Raw genomic sequence first — 13,404 nt, 5'->3', positions numbered from 1 at the left:
GTTGGAGTCTGTTTTCAATTTTTCAACACCGTAAATAATTCTATGATGAATATCCTTGCCCATTAATCTCTATGCACATCTCTGGTTATTTTCTTTGGATAAATGCCTAGAAATGGTCAAAGGGTATGAACATTTTAAGGCATTTGATATGTATATATAAATGCCCCATTGCTAACCCCAAAGAATGCATGGCTTTATATTCCCCAAGAAGTCCGGTTTACCAGCACCCTTGCCAACATTTGGAAGCTTCTACAAATATTTGCCATTTAGTTAGGTAAAAAGTATAGTGTGAAAACAATAGTTTTAAACATTTTTAACTTGTTAGTAGAAAATTGAAGGAGGAATGAAATTTTGTGACATTATAGAATTACACGAAAGTCAAATTTCAGCACTAACACAGTTTTATATTGGAGTACAACCATACCCATTTGTTTACGTATCATCTATGACTGCTTTCTAAGCACAATGGCAGAAATACTTGTGACACACTCATGGACTACTGCAAAAAATATTTACTATCTGACCATTTACAGAAAAAGTGTGCCAAACCAGTTAGATAAAATAAGCCCACATACACAATGGCATATACAAATTGTGGCATGCCATTACAATGGAGTTCTTACCATTTTTGGGAACAAATGAGCTACAACTCACAAGAATGAATCTCACAAGCATAAAGTTGAAAAAAAAGAAAAAAAGAAGCCAGATGCAAAAAGTACAAGTAGCAGGAGCTGGACATAGTGGCTCATGCCTGTAATCTCAGCTATTTGGGAGGCAGAGATCAGGACAATCATGGTTCGAGGCCAGTCTGGGCAAAAAAATTAGCAAGACCCCATCTCAACAAACAAACCAGGCATATTGTGGTGTGCCTGTGATCCCAATTACGTGGGAGGCAAAAGTAGGAAGAACAAGGTCTAAGGCCAACCCTAGGCAAAACCCACAAGACCCTATGGGAAGAGGGAGGAACAACTAAAGTAAAAAAGGGCTGGGGGCGTGGCTCAAGTGGTAGAGCACCTGCCTAGCAAGCCAGAGACCTTGAGTCCAAACCCCATTAAATCCTCCAAAAAAAGTACAGGTAGTATGCATCCTATGGGGTCAAGTGTGTTGGTATACTCCTGTAATCCCAGCACTTTGGAGGCTGAGGAAGAGGGATTGTGAGTTCGAGACCAGCCTAAGTTACATAGTGAGACCTTGTCTGAAACAGGCATGGGTAATCTATGCTGACCAAAGTCAGGAGAGTGGAAGTTTTTGGAGGAGCAGGATAGTGACCAGAAGAAGCCATAAAGTCCAAAGGTATACTCACTCAAAAAAGAGAGGAAATAGGCTCCTGTGGCCTTCTTTAATCCACCCAGGCCTTTCTCTAGGGTAATAGAGGAGATGACTGGAGTTTACGCCACTTCCTAGAATCTCTATGGTGCAAGGGCCTCAATGGATCACTGCAGATACTTCTTTACCCTTTCCATGGCATGGAAGATTTCTGCAGCACTATTAATGTAGCATGTTTATGGCAAGCGCCATTTGCGTTAGCTCAATAACAAATACACACACAATGTAGTAATTGCAGAGATGATATACAGTTAATTGAACTGGAAAATGTTAAACAAGCAAACAAGCTACTGAGCATGAAACTCAAACAAGACATCACTGAGAGAGATCACTGTGACCTGAATTCTTGTCTAGGTTGATGTTAATTGAAATTGAATGTACATGGGCTCAGGTTAGGATCTGGCTACAAAATAGGTTCTGATTCTTCAGGGCTCAGCTGTAGTGTTGGATTTCTCATTTCTAATGCAGATGTTGCTGGTGCAACTTTGTGGACCACAAAGGACGGTTAGCTCACACTATTGTCGGCCACAATTAGACCACAATGGGATTCACCCAATCAGAGCTCAGTAACTTCCAAAGCCCATACTGGCTACAAAAATGGCTACTTGGACCTTCCATCAACACTTCCTTGCTATATTGGTATGCAATTAAGCTGATCCTCTATTAGGAGCATAAATCAGTTGACTAACCATGAAGTGATTTCTTCAGTGGACAGTCAAGCCCCCCACCATCCCCATGTGCACATGCACCTGTGCACACACAGATTTATAAATGGGAGAGAAAGTGACAAGAGCAGAAAATTAGATTCAGATTGTGCAAAAACAGAAACACAAGCACCTTAGGAGGAATGAAACTTGCATCATATCAGATTTTATCGGCTCTGGATTGCTGAGCAAGATTTTAGGTTTGGGTGGAATGTCTCTGGTAAACAATATTGGTATTTGTGTTATCTACACAGGGTTACTAAGATGGATTTGTGATTTTTTATGTAAGCACATTAATTTGGACATTGTACACTCCTTCAAAAGCATTCACTATAGCCCTCAAGAGTGGTGTGTATACAAAAATATTTTATACAAAATTGATAGCCAATTTATTCAAGTTAAAATTTCAAATGCCTAGTTTTTGCTATCCTTGTAAGTGCAGTCTAGAAACTTTATCATTATTTTTTTCTTTTTAAATTCTGTTTTAAGTATAGCAAATGCCAACCACTTTTAAGGGACCTTTGGAAAATAGCTGATCTGATTTGCTTAATTAATTAAACATATTCATGCATTTTAAAGCACATTTAAAGCTTTTGGTATACTGCACTCATTCCCTTTTTAATCACTTTAGTTGTCACCGTTAAATACATTCCTGAGTAGACAAACAATTTTTTGATATTTTATGAATCAAATTTACCTAGTGAATCTTAAGGTCTCTTAAAATGTTCAAATACGTATATAAAATTAGTTTTCAACTAAAATCACTAGTTTAGATTGCTCAATTATACATGTTAGAGTGATTTCCAAAACTCAGAAATTCTTTTAAACTTTACAAATACAGTTGGCTCTCTGTATTCACATGTATTCAACTAAGTACAGATCTTAAAAAATTGCATCTGGACTGAATATGTATTGACTTTTTTCTTTGTTACTACAAAGCTACTTACATAGCATTTATGCTGTATTAGCTGTTATGTGTCATCAATAGGTGATCAAAAGTATACAGGAGGATGTATGTAGGTTACATGGAAACACTACAGCATTTTATGTAAGGGACTTGAGCAGCCTCGGATTTTAGTATATTCAGGGGTCATGGAACCAATTACCTATGAATACCAAGGGACAACTGTATACACAGATTCCTTCTACATCCCAAATATGAATCCTATAGTTTTGATTCTCGTGAAGGTTTTTGTGCTTTTCTACAATCTTCCTGGAACTGAAAGATTCTCCTGTATTGTAGATGAGAGTTACCAGCCCAGGAAGTGAGCCTGCATGCACACCCAAGATTTGAGCCTAACCTTGACTACATTCTTGTCAGTGTCCCTGATACAATATGTAACTCAATTAATAAATTTTGTGTCCATGACCCCATAATTCATGAGAAGTTGTCTCAAGGCCCCTGACCTTTAGTTTTAAGTTACATACATTACTGATTCTCCTGTGCACACGTAGACATTTGTAGAGCTGGTAGCATTGATCATTTGATTGGATTTTGCATTTTTTTTTGTTCTCAAGATATGAATTTTTCCCTCTAGCAGTAAAGACCTTTGCACTTAAAGGAATCCTATTGTAGATAAGTGTTCTTTCTATGTACTCAGAAAGACCTTTGGAATCCATGGAATTTTTCTGGAAGCTTTGATCGGATTTGGGTTAGGGGCAGGATTGCCTCACAGTTGGCGGTATTTGTTTTCTTCCCTGGAGGCACATCATGTTTGGTGTCATCTCTTTGTGATATCAGCAGAAACATGTATTTTTTGAATATTCCAAATAGTGATCAGTTTTGGACGTCTTGCATGGCTTTGTCTGAGTTACGATAATTGGTTTTGAGGTCATTTTGATGAGAAGGTATGATGTAATGATTAACAAGATCATACTTTATTCATTCAACAAATACATCTTGATTACCTTTTCCTTGCAGATATGCACTAGAGAATAACACCTGCTCTTTGCTCTGTTGCTTCCTACCCAGGGTTTCTCAACCTTGGTACTGTTGACATTTAGGGCTAGATAAGTCTTTGTTGTCCAGGGTTTATATGAGGGTTAGCAGCTTCCTATCAGCAACCTCTACCCACTGAGATTCCAGTAGCTCTGCTTCCTGCCCCCCATCCCCAGTCTTGACAATGGAAACTGTTTCCAGACATCCCTAAATGTCTCTGGGAGGCAAAATCATCTGGTTAAGAGACCCTGTTCTAGTCTAGTTGTAGAGAACTGATATCAACAAATAAACACAAATGCAAATTTGAAAGGAGCCATTAAGGGAAATGATGTGGTACTATGAGAGATAGTAACAGACAAATCCTAATGTCTTAGTCCATGTGGGCTGCTATAATAAAATACCATAGGCCAGGAAGATTAAACAGTAGACATTAATTTCTCACCATTGTAGAAGCTGTACTGGGGTTTGACCTCAGGGCTTTGCACTTGCTAGACATGTGCTCTACCACTTGAGCCACGCTTCTATGAATTGAAAGTCTGAGATTAGACACCAAAATATCATGGTTGGGTTCTGGTGAGGGCCTTCTCCAGGGTTGCAGACTGCCAACCTCTCATTGTATCCTCACATGATATAGAAAGACAGCGAACTAATTCTCTGACCCCTTTTTTATAAGGGCACTAATCCCATTCATGAGGGCTCTATGCCAACACCTAATTAGTTCCAAAGGTCTTACCTCCTAACCATTTTAACCACTATTTGGGGTTAGGATTACATTGCATGAATTTGAGGGGATATAAATATTTCATCCATTCTCTGATCTAGTCCTGTAGTCAGCAAATGTTTTCTACAAAAGGTCAGATGGTAAATATTTTCAGCTTTGGGGTCCATGACTTCTCTGTTGCAACTTCTCAACTCTACCATTGTACCTTAGGGGATCAATCACATGCAATATATAAATAAATGATCATGGCTGTGTCTAATAAAGCTTTATTTACAAAAGAAAAAAGCAACTTGCAAGATTTGGCCTGTGGAAGTCAACCAAAGGAGAACATGATACGTTATGCTTACTGTCTTAGCGACATCAAAGAAATGTTTGACATGTCTTATTGCACGGCCAATTGAAGCTTAATTTTCACACATCTCCCATTTCCTGGAATATGGCAACTAGATCCACAGGCTTGGATCCCATTCAGGTTGACTTTTTGGCAAGACTATGTTGTAGGTGATATGCTCTTCTATGAAAGCACATTAAGTCTGGTTGTCTCTTTTTTTGTGATATTAGCAACTGTTGATGCTCAAAGTTGGGTTCTAGTCAATTCTTGGAAGTTATAGTCCTTTGTTTTAATTACATCACCCCTTTAGGACTACCTGGAATGCTTCTATAAAGAGACACTTCCCTCATCTATAGGGTGGATAGCCAGCCAGAGGTCCAGAGTAAATCTGAGCTTTGAGCAGCATGTGGCAGATATGGACCCTTCTGGTTTGCCTCTGGCCTCCACTGGATGTTAGCTATTATATTTTATGGAATGCATTCATGGACTCAAGTGTGTTCTACCTGGGGCTCCTGGGTTTGGCAGGATTTCATGGGGTGAGTTTCTGTTTCTTGGGATTTCCTGGCACTGATTGGGACAGAATTATATAGACTCCAATCCCCACAAAAGCATCAGCAGAAGCCTGGGGACAATTCCAGGCACATTAGTTCTTAGGGCCACTGCAAGAAAGTGCCATACACTAGGGAGCTTCAAGCAACACAAATTTATTCTTGCCCATCTCTGGAGGCTAGTGATCTGCAATCAAGGTTTGAGCAGGGCCATGCACACTCTGAAGGCTCTTGGGAGGAATCTGTTCCGTGTCTTTCTTTATCTTAGCATCTGGTGGCTACCAGCAGTCTTTGGCATTCCTTGGTTCATGGCTGCAGCACCCCAGCCTCTCTGCCTCTGCCTGCATTTTCACATGGCCCTCTCCCTGGATGTCCACCTCTTCTCTCCCTCCCATAAGGACAGCGGTTATATTGGGGTAAAGGCACACTATACTCTAGTGTGACCTAATCTTAACTGATTACATCTGCAAAGACCTAATTTCCAATCTCCAATTAGGAGACCTAATTTCCCTGTCCCTGCATCTGTGGGAACCAGAAGTTGGAACCTGGACACGTTTTTGTGGCAAAAGGGGCACAATTCAACCCCAATCCTAGGGAACCCAAGGAGTCAGCAGGGTCATGCTGACCTTGGGGAGGTAACTGGGCAGGTAGAGAAGGCTTGGGCAACAAATGTTTTTATTTGCAGGGACAGGGCTGCCTTCTCCCAAAACAGTCTCTCCTGCTGTCACTGAAAATTGGTACTTATTTGGAATTTTCAAAGGACACAGTGATCAAATCTCAAAGAGCCGACTTCACGGGTTGCTACTTGTGCAGTCATCATGCTTACTTTATTTTATTAATTTATTTTTGAGACAGGGTCTTGCTATGCAGCCCAGGTTGGCCTGGAACTTGCCATTCTCCTGTCTTGCCTCACAAGTGCTGGCATTACAGTACACACCACTATACTGGGCTCGTGCTCATTTTAATGTCCTACTGTTATAAACTTGAAATTCTTTGGACTTTCTGAGCAAGGAGCTAAATGCATTTTCATTTTGCATTGCAAATATAGGCCATAAATTATATAGTCTGTCCTGGGTAGGGACAAAAATCAAACTGCTTATAGTATGGTTGGCCTAGCAGCTGCTTTTTGTCCATTTCTACTTCCATACCTGAGCAGCCAGACTGAATTTCCCAGTGACACAATGTAAAGCTGAGTCAGAAAAAGATCCAGGCTCTTAAATATGCTCACTCTGCACAGCGAATGTGAAAGTGGCATGCGATTACACTTTGATTAGTGCCTGGTATAGGGCCCAGCACCCCTAAATGAAAACAGACCCTTAGAGATTATGGGGTGAAGTGAGGAAAACACTACCCAGATAGGTCTTGAATCAGTATTGTAGTATAAATGTTATTGAAAATTGCATTCATTTGTAAGATTTCTCAACCTCAGCACTTGTGATATTAGGGGGATTGTTCTCTGTTGTGGAGGCTGACACTGTGGGTAATGTAAGAACTGTTGCCGCCACCCCCCCCACCCCCCCACCCCGGTCTTTACCTACTAGATACCAGTCCTGCCCCTGTCCTAGTTGTGACAAATAAACATGTCTTTAGACATTGTCAAATGTCCTTGGGGCATACAATTGCCCTCCCTAGTTGACTGTTACTGATAAATACCAGCCATCTTGGGACATTGCTTCAGGATCCAATGAGGTTACTTGTGTTCACAGGCTGTTCCATTCATGCTACAAAACAGACTAATTTGTAACACTAGTGTCATAAAAAAAAAAAGATTGCTCATTTCTGTGTCAGATAAATTCTCCTTGTTTCTGCAAGCTGAGACTTCTGAGCTATTCTGCTTAGCTCATCCAGCAGAGATCTGCAGTTTTAAGAATCTGTTTTTTCAGATACACAGGGGACCAGAGTCATAATCCTAAACAGGAGAGAATTCAGCTAGAAGAAATCATCTTGTATGCTGGCTCATGGCAGCTGCATCTTCCTAAAATTATGGTTTGTCTGAAATAAATGTTAAATTGGCTTGCCAACATTTCATTGAACAGAACCCATGGGATGGAAAGAAAAAGAAGTAAAAATATAGTATTGGGAGAGGAGGGATAGAAGGGAAAATCATGGGTGACTTTCTTTTCTTTCTTTCTTTCTTTCTTTCTTTCTTTCTTTCTTTCTTTCTTTCTTCTTCCTTCCTTCTTTCCTTCCTTCCTTCCTTTCTTCCTTCTTTTTTTTTGAGTCAGGGTCTCAAAAAAAGCTTCCTCAAACTCTCAATCCTCCTGCAATCTCCCAAGTGCTGGGATTATGGGTGTGCACCACCACCACACTCAGTCCCAAGGTTTCTTAAATTTGGGAGATAAATTGGTATTTTTTTAATCTGCACTTTAATAATCCAGGTACATACCTACACAAATCAAGGAAGTCCCACGTGAGAACAGTGCTTCCAGGCTCCCAGTCTACCCACAAAATTCTAAACAATGACCTTTTTAAAAAAAATTACAAGTCAAATAAATGTCTAAAGTTCGTGTCTTCACATAAAACCATGAAATAGGCATCAAGGAACAACCGCATCCCACCTCAATTTCAATTCCTGAGCCTGGGGAGAGAGCTCCTCAGGAATCTTTGCACTTCCCTCCTTCTCAACCTCCAAACCAGCAAGACAGGAATGAACAAGAATAACTTCTCCTAATCTTCTCTGCTACTGGAGGATTTGCATTATTTAAATATATGAAAAGCACCTATAATTGAGTAATTATTCTACCATTTAAAGATCACCAAATAATGAACCATTTCTTCTTCAGAGCCAATCCAGCCCCATTTCCGTTGTAGTTTTAGCACAATGTGTAGAATTACTCAATGTGTCACTTCCTAGAACACTTGATTGTTTATACAAGGTAGGCAAGACTCCTTATCAGTACTGTACTTATTTTTTCTCATTTTAGACTTTATGATTTCAGCCTTCATGGATTTTCCTTTTCTAGAAGCTTCTAAGTATTGTATATGTATAGATCCAATTTTGTATCTTCCTTTTTAAAATAAAGGTTGTCTTTGTAGAGACAGGTAGGGAGAGAAGGCATAATCTAACAGAGTAAAAATCTTCAATCTCTGTCCTTGATTGTCTGATTTACTCTATAACAACCATTTTAAAGACAGCATTCTGCAAGTTATATATTGGTGCATTTTAACAGCTTTAGAAAGGGGACTTCCCCAGAGGGCTTGGGGGTAAGAGAACAAAAACAGTTTTGCATATCCTTTACCCAGAGCCAAAGTGGATTTTTCTGAGCTGTTTTTCCATCTGAAATCTTAGTGGGAGGATGGATCACTACATTGCTGTTACTTTTTTGTTGGCATGGCTGTTGGTTTTAATGTAGAGGAAATAAAAAATGCATAATTGTGTATTCAGTTAAGACTAAACACTCTTTTACCCTGCAGTGTTGTATGTATGCATGTATTTTTTAGTTCAACATGGAATGAAAGTACCCTTTGACTGCAAGAATGACAGGTCTTATTTTCCCTCAAGGTACACACACACACACACAGCCCTTTCCAAATTATGGCAAAGCTGGGAAGTCATGGGCTTCTTCATTCCTCTACTAACCTTTTTTCCTTACCAACTCCATTCATAGGTTTTTAGGGATAATCAACAGATGCCTGCACAAACATTGCAAATCAGATAGTACTAATGGGGTGATCAAGGTCGTGGTCACCCCAAACATTGGCTTCTTTGTCTCTGGCTCTGCTCCTTTTATGATGACAAATCTTAAACCCAGCTCCACTTTAGTTATCTTAAGCAGAGTGGTCCAGAGGTAGTGGTGGGTGGGCTTGTGGATTAAGCTTTTTCAGGGAGAGTCTCCAATCTCTCATCACTGGCATGCCATGTCACTGTCCTTTCTTCTTTTTGTATGTGCAGATGAAAACAAGAATACTTACAGACATTGTGATGATGAATTGAGCTCAGATTTACTAAGTGCTTAGACAAGAGCAGACATGCAGGAAACTATTCCTCGTCAGGCTCCTGAGAAGCAGTGGCTGAGATGGGTTTCTCCTATGAGCAACTGACTGGGGCATATTTACATGGATGTGGGAGGCAGGATGGGGCAAGGGAGGAGCTGGCAAAGCAATGGTTTGGAGAAGGTTAGCCTCAGTCCAATCCTCTGGGCAGCTTTGAGTGTGAAGGGCACTAGAATTTGTCCCACTGAAGAAAAGTGGGCAGACTGTTATACTGCATAGTCTGTCCCTGGGGTTGGACTGGGGTGGATGTGAGTGTGCGACCTCTCAGATAGCTCCTGTCAAGGAAGGATTATCATCAGTATCTTCTAGAGAAAGGAGCTTGCCTCAACCAAGGACAGGCCACAGCAGCATTTGCTACACAAATCAACAAGGATTTGATGACAGCAGCTCCATGTACCAAGGCACACGAGCTCAGAACCCAGGAATCCAAAAGACTGGAGCCTCAGTTTTCCCAATTAAGCCATCTTCCTTTCAGTCTCACAAGACCTCCCCTGAGTCCTCAACTTGAGGCTGGCACCTGGCTTCATTTGTGCACAAGTCACTATGGTATTACAATTGCTTATTTGTTTGTCTAGTCCCTAACTGTGTATGGGGGTCTGTTGGAGCACAGACTCTGTGCTGTGCTGTGTTGTGTTGTGCAATATCCCAACACTCAGCATAATATCTGTGCATAGTGGGCCAACAGCCCACACTTGGGACCAGTAGAATGGGTATAGAGGGCCCCTTACTCCAGTGAAGGCCAGTCAATACTGTCTGTGAGCTACTGATTGAATGCAGATCCATCCATCCCTCCTTATCAGTGCCTTCTTCATCTTGCCTTGTCATCTATGGGTCCTTCCATGTGTGGAATAGCTGCTCTCCCTCTCTTTCCATCTCTCTCTTTAGAGGATGGTTTCACTTCAGTATGCTCTAGTTCCATTCAGGGTAGTTTTGAATGCTACATTTTTGGCAGATTTGTGAGATTCTGAAATGACAATGTGTCCAGGAGGGTGGAAATATAGCATCAGAAGGGCCATGTTGGGTGGTAAGATGATTTCACAGTGGGGTAGAAAGGGAGAGGAAATGAAGGCAGTGGCAGCCCCATTGGGCACAAATCATGCTAATCAGAAGAGATCAGAGAGGGGACACCCAGCATTTGAGACATTCTGTAGCACATGCAACATCACAAAGTACAGTTGTTCTTCCATGTCCACCGGGCATTGGTTCCAGGACACCTTCTCCACTGGATATCAAAATCCTTAGATGCTCAGGGCCCTTATATAATATAGTGTGATATTTGCTTATAATCTATGCAATCCTCCCTAATACTTTAAATCCTCTCTGGATTAATTGTAATACCTAATACAATGTTAATGCTATGCAAATAGTTGTTATACTGCATTGTTTAGGGAATAATAGCAAGAAAAGAGTCTGCACATGTCCAGCACAGATACAACCATTGTAGGCCTAACTATGTAATACATACCAGCAACAACGTGACATTTTCTACTCTTGGTTGGTAAAATCTGTGAGTGTAGAACCCATGGAGGGCTGACTGCATTTGCTTTTATGATTCTCCTCTCCTTTCCCTTGGACACCTAATAATCGTTCATGGTTCACTAAAAGTGTCTAACTGCTACCTATTAAAAGGACCCAAGTGATGGAATTTCTAACATAGAACATTCTGGGTGGGGTAGGCAGATACTTGAGGAGCAAGGAAATTTCAGGGTTGTAGTGGGAGGTGGGAAAGAAAGACCTTCCTTGGAGAGACTCCTGGCAGTCTTTGTATTTTCACATTTTTCTTTTTAGAAACAATTCTTTTCCTTATAAAATAGTATCATCTTACAAAAAATTCGGAAGGTGAATAATTAAAAAAAAAACCCCAAAACATCTTACGCAAGGAATGCAAAGTACTGTGAGCACTTGGGGGGACATTTTTCTTTAGTTCCTCCCTCTCCGTACATTGGATACAGACTTGTTAGACGTTTTAATAGATGTTGTGTATCACTGTAATAGTATTTTAAAACTTCCCTGACACTTTCCTGCATTTCCTGGCATGGTGTGTTATGGCCCTCAGGCTGAATAAGGGGATTTGGAGCAAGGCACAGCTCCAACCCTGGGACTTTCCATTTCCCTACCAAGGAGATGTGCACAGAAGTTGCCACCTAGGTTTCAAGTTTTAGGAGTCGGTCTGGCGTCCTGTCCAGCAGTGGCCTATGTGGGTCTCTGCTCAAACTGCTGGGCCCCAGGAACTGGATGAAGAGCTCAAGGAGGGTAATGGGGCCCCTGCCTAGGGTGAGGCGCTGCCTTTTTCCAGGTGTGGCTTCCCTGCTCCACCCGAAAGGGTCTTGAGGGTTCCTCATTCAGCTCCCGAGCTCCCGCCGCCTTCCTTAGGGGGTTTCGCCCACTTCTGTGGGGCCGGCTTGGGGATTCGGGAGACCAAAGGCGCAGCCTCCACTCAGATGTACAGACGGGAGGATTCCAGACGTCCAGGGTCTGCAAGCAGGTGAAGTAAGGTGACTGCCTTCTCCCTCGAGAATTATTTGGGCTCTAGGAGTCAGCCCCAAGCCCGCGGCGCCGGCAGCCCGGGTAGAGCTTAGTCTTCCCAGCCCTCCTTTCTCTCGGCTGTGGCCCGGGGGCGGATTGACGTGGCGGCGCCCATCCTGGCCCCCTTGCGGTTTCCCGAGGTGGGAGGAGGTGGGGCTGCAGGGAAGAGGGAGGAGCGCACGGAGCCGGGGAACCAAGGCGGAGGAGGAGCCTCTGGCGGGCGTGGGGGGAGGGGCAGAATAGCTAAGCGCAGAGGAGGGGGCCCCGTGGGAGACTGGAGGAGGAGCATCCAGCAGGGAGGAGTCGCTGAGGGAAAAGGCAGAGAAGCGGGAGGCGGAGTTAGGGGCAGTGGGAGGGAGGGAAGCAGAGGTCGAGGGAGGAGGAGGAGCCTTGGAGGGATACTGAGCCGAAGAGTAGCGAGCAGGGGCGGAGCAGCTGGGGAGGAGGCGGAGCCTGCTAGCGCCCCGCCCTCCAGACCCGGTTGCGCGCAGGAGCGAAGATGGCCGGAGGGGCCACAGGAGTGAAGGGGTTGCCGGTTGCGGCGGCTGCAGCTCCGGTTCTGGGGCTGTGACTTCACGCGCGGCAGTGACCCAAGCCACCCGGGCGAAGCGGGCGGCGCAGGCAGCGGCGCACGCAGAGGCGCACAAAGCCGGTTGGGCGCCGGTGCGCGGGCGCCCGGCGGAGGATGCGCCGGGTGCAGTGGGCGGCTTTCCGTGGCCGCCCCCGCGCCCTGGGCGCCGGGCCTTAGTGCTGGCTGAGGAGGCGACGCGCGCGGGACGGCCGGGCGGTGGCGGGGCCCGCGCCGTCATGCCGTGGCTGAGCGGTGGCCGGCGGCGACGGCGGGGACAGTCGCGGGAGGCCCAGCGGGATCCGCCGCCTCCCGCGCAGCCCCAGCGGGAACCGCCGCCAGCGGCGTCCCCCGCCGTGGTCCCCGCAACCTCGGTGCCCTCCGCTCCGCCGCCGCCGCGGGCCCGGGAAAGCGCCGAGTTGCCGCTGCCTGCCGGCTGGGAGGAGGCGCGCGACTACGACGGCCGCGTCTTCTACATCGACCACAACACCCGCCAGACGTCGTGGATCGATCCTCGCGACCGGTAAGGGGGCCTCCGGGACCCGGCGTGGGTGCCACCACAGGGGATGCGCTGGCAACACGCCCAGATCAGCGCGGGGCTGCCAAGAACCCAGGGGTGCCCCTGTCCGCGTTCCCCAGGGCCAAGATGGGTACTATGATCCGGGAGTCTCCACTCCCGGAGTTGGAAGTTTCCTGGAGTCCCTAATTCGGGGTATGGTCCTGCCGACTCTAACCTTTGGGCCCAGGG

The 13,404-nt window shown here is 44.3% G+C and overlaps 1 protein-coding gene across 1 annotated transcript in view; it reads left to right on the top strand.

Annotated features, from left to right (window-relative positions):
* Positions 1-12,895: 12,895 nt before the first annotated feature.
* Wwc3 (WWC family member 3) overlaps positions 12,896-13,404 on the top strand; it is a 114,678-nt gene continuing 114,169 nt past the window's right edge. The window contains exon 1 of the mRNA XM_020178474.2: positions 12,896-13,179. Within this exon, the coding sequence (XP_020034063.2) occupies positions 12,896-13,179 (284 nt within the window). The remainder of the gene's footprint in view (positions 13,180-13,404) is intronic.

Source organism: Castor canadensis, chromosome X (assembly GCF_047511655.1).
Source record: "Castor canadensis chromosome X, mCasCan1.hap1v2, whole genome shotgun sequence".
Lineage (NCBI taxonomy): Eukaryota > Metazoa > Chordata > Mammalia > Rodentia > Castoridae > Castor > Castor canadensis.
This window is presented reverse-complemented; position numbering and strand designations above follow the sequence as displayed.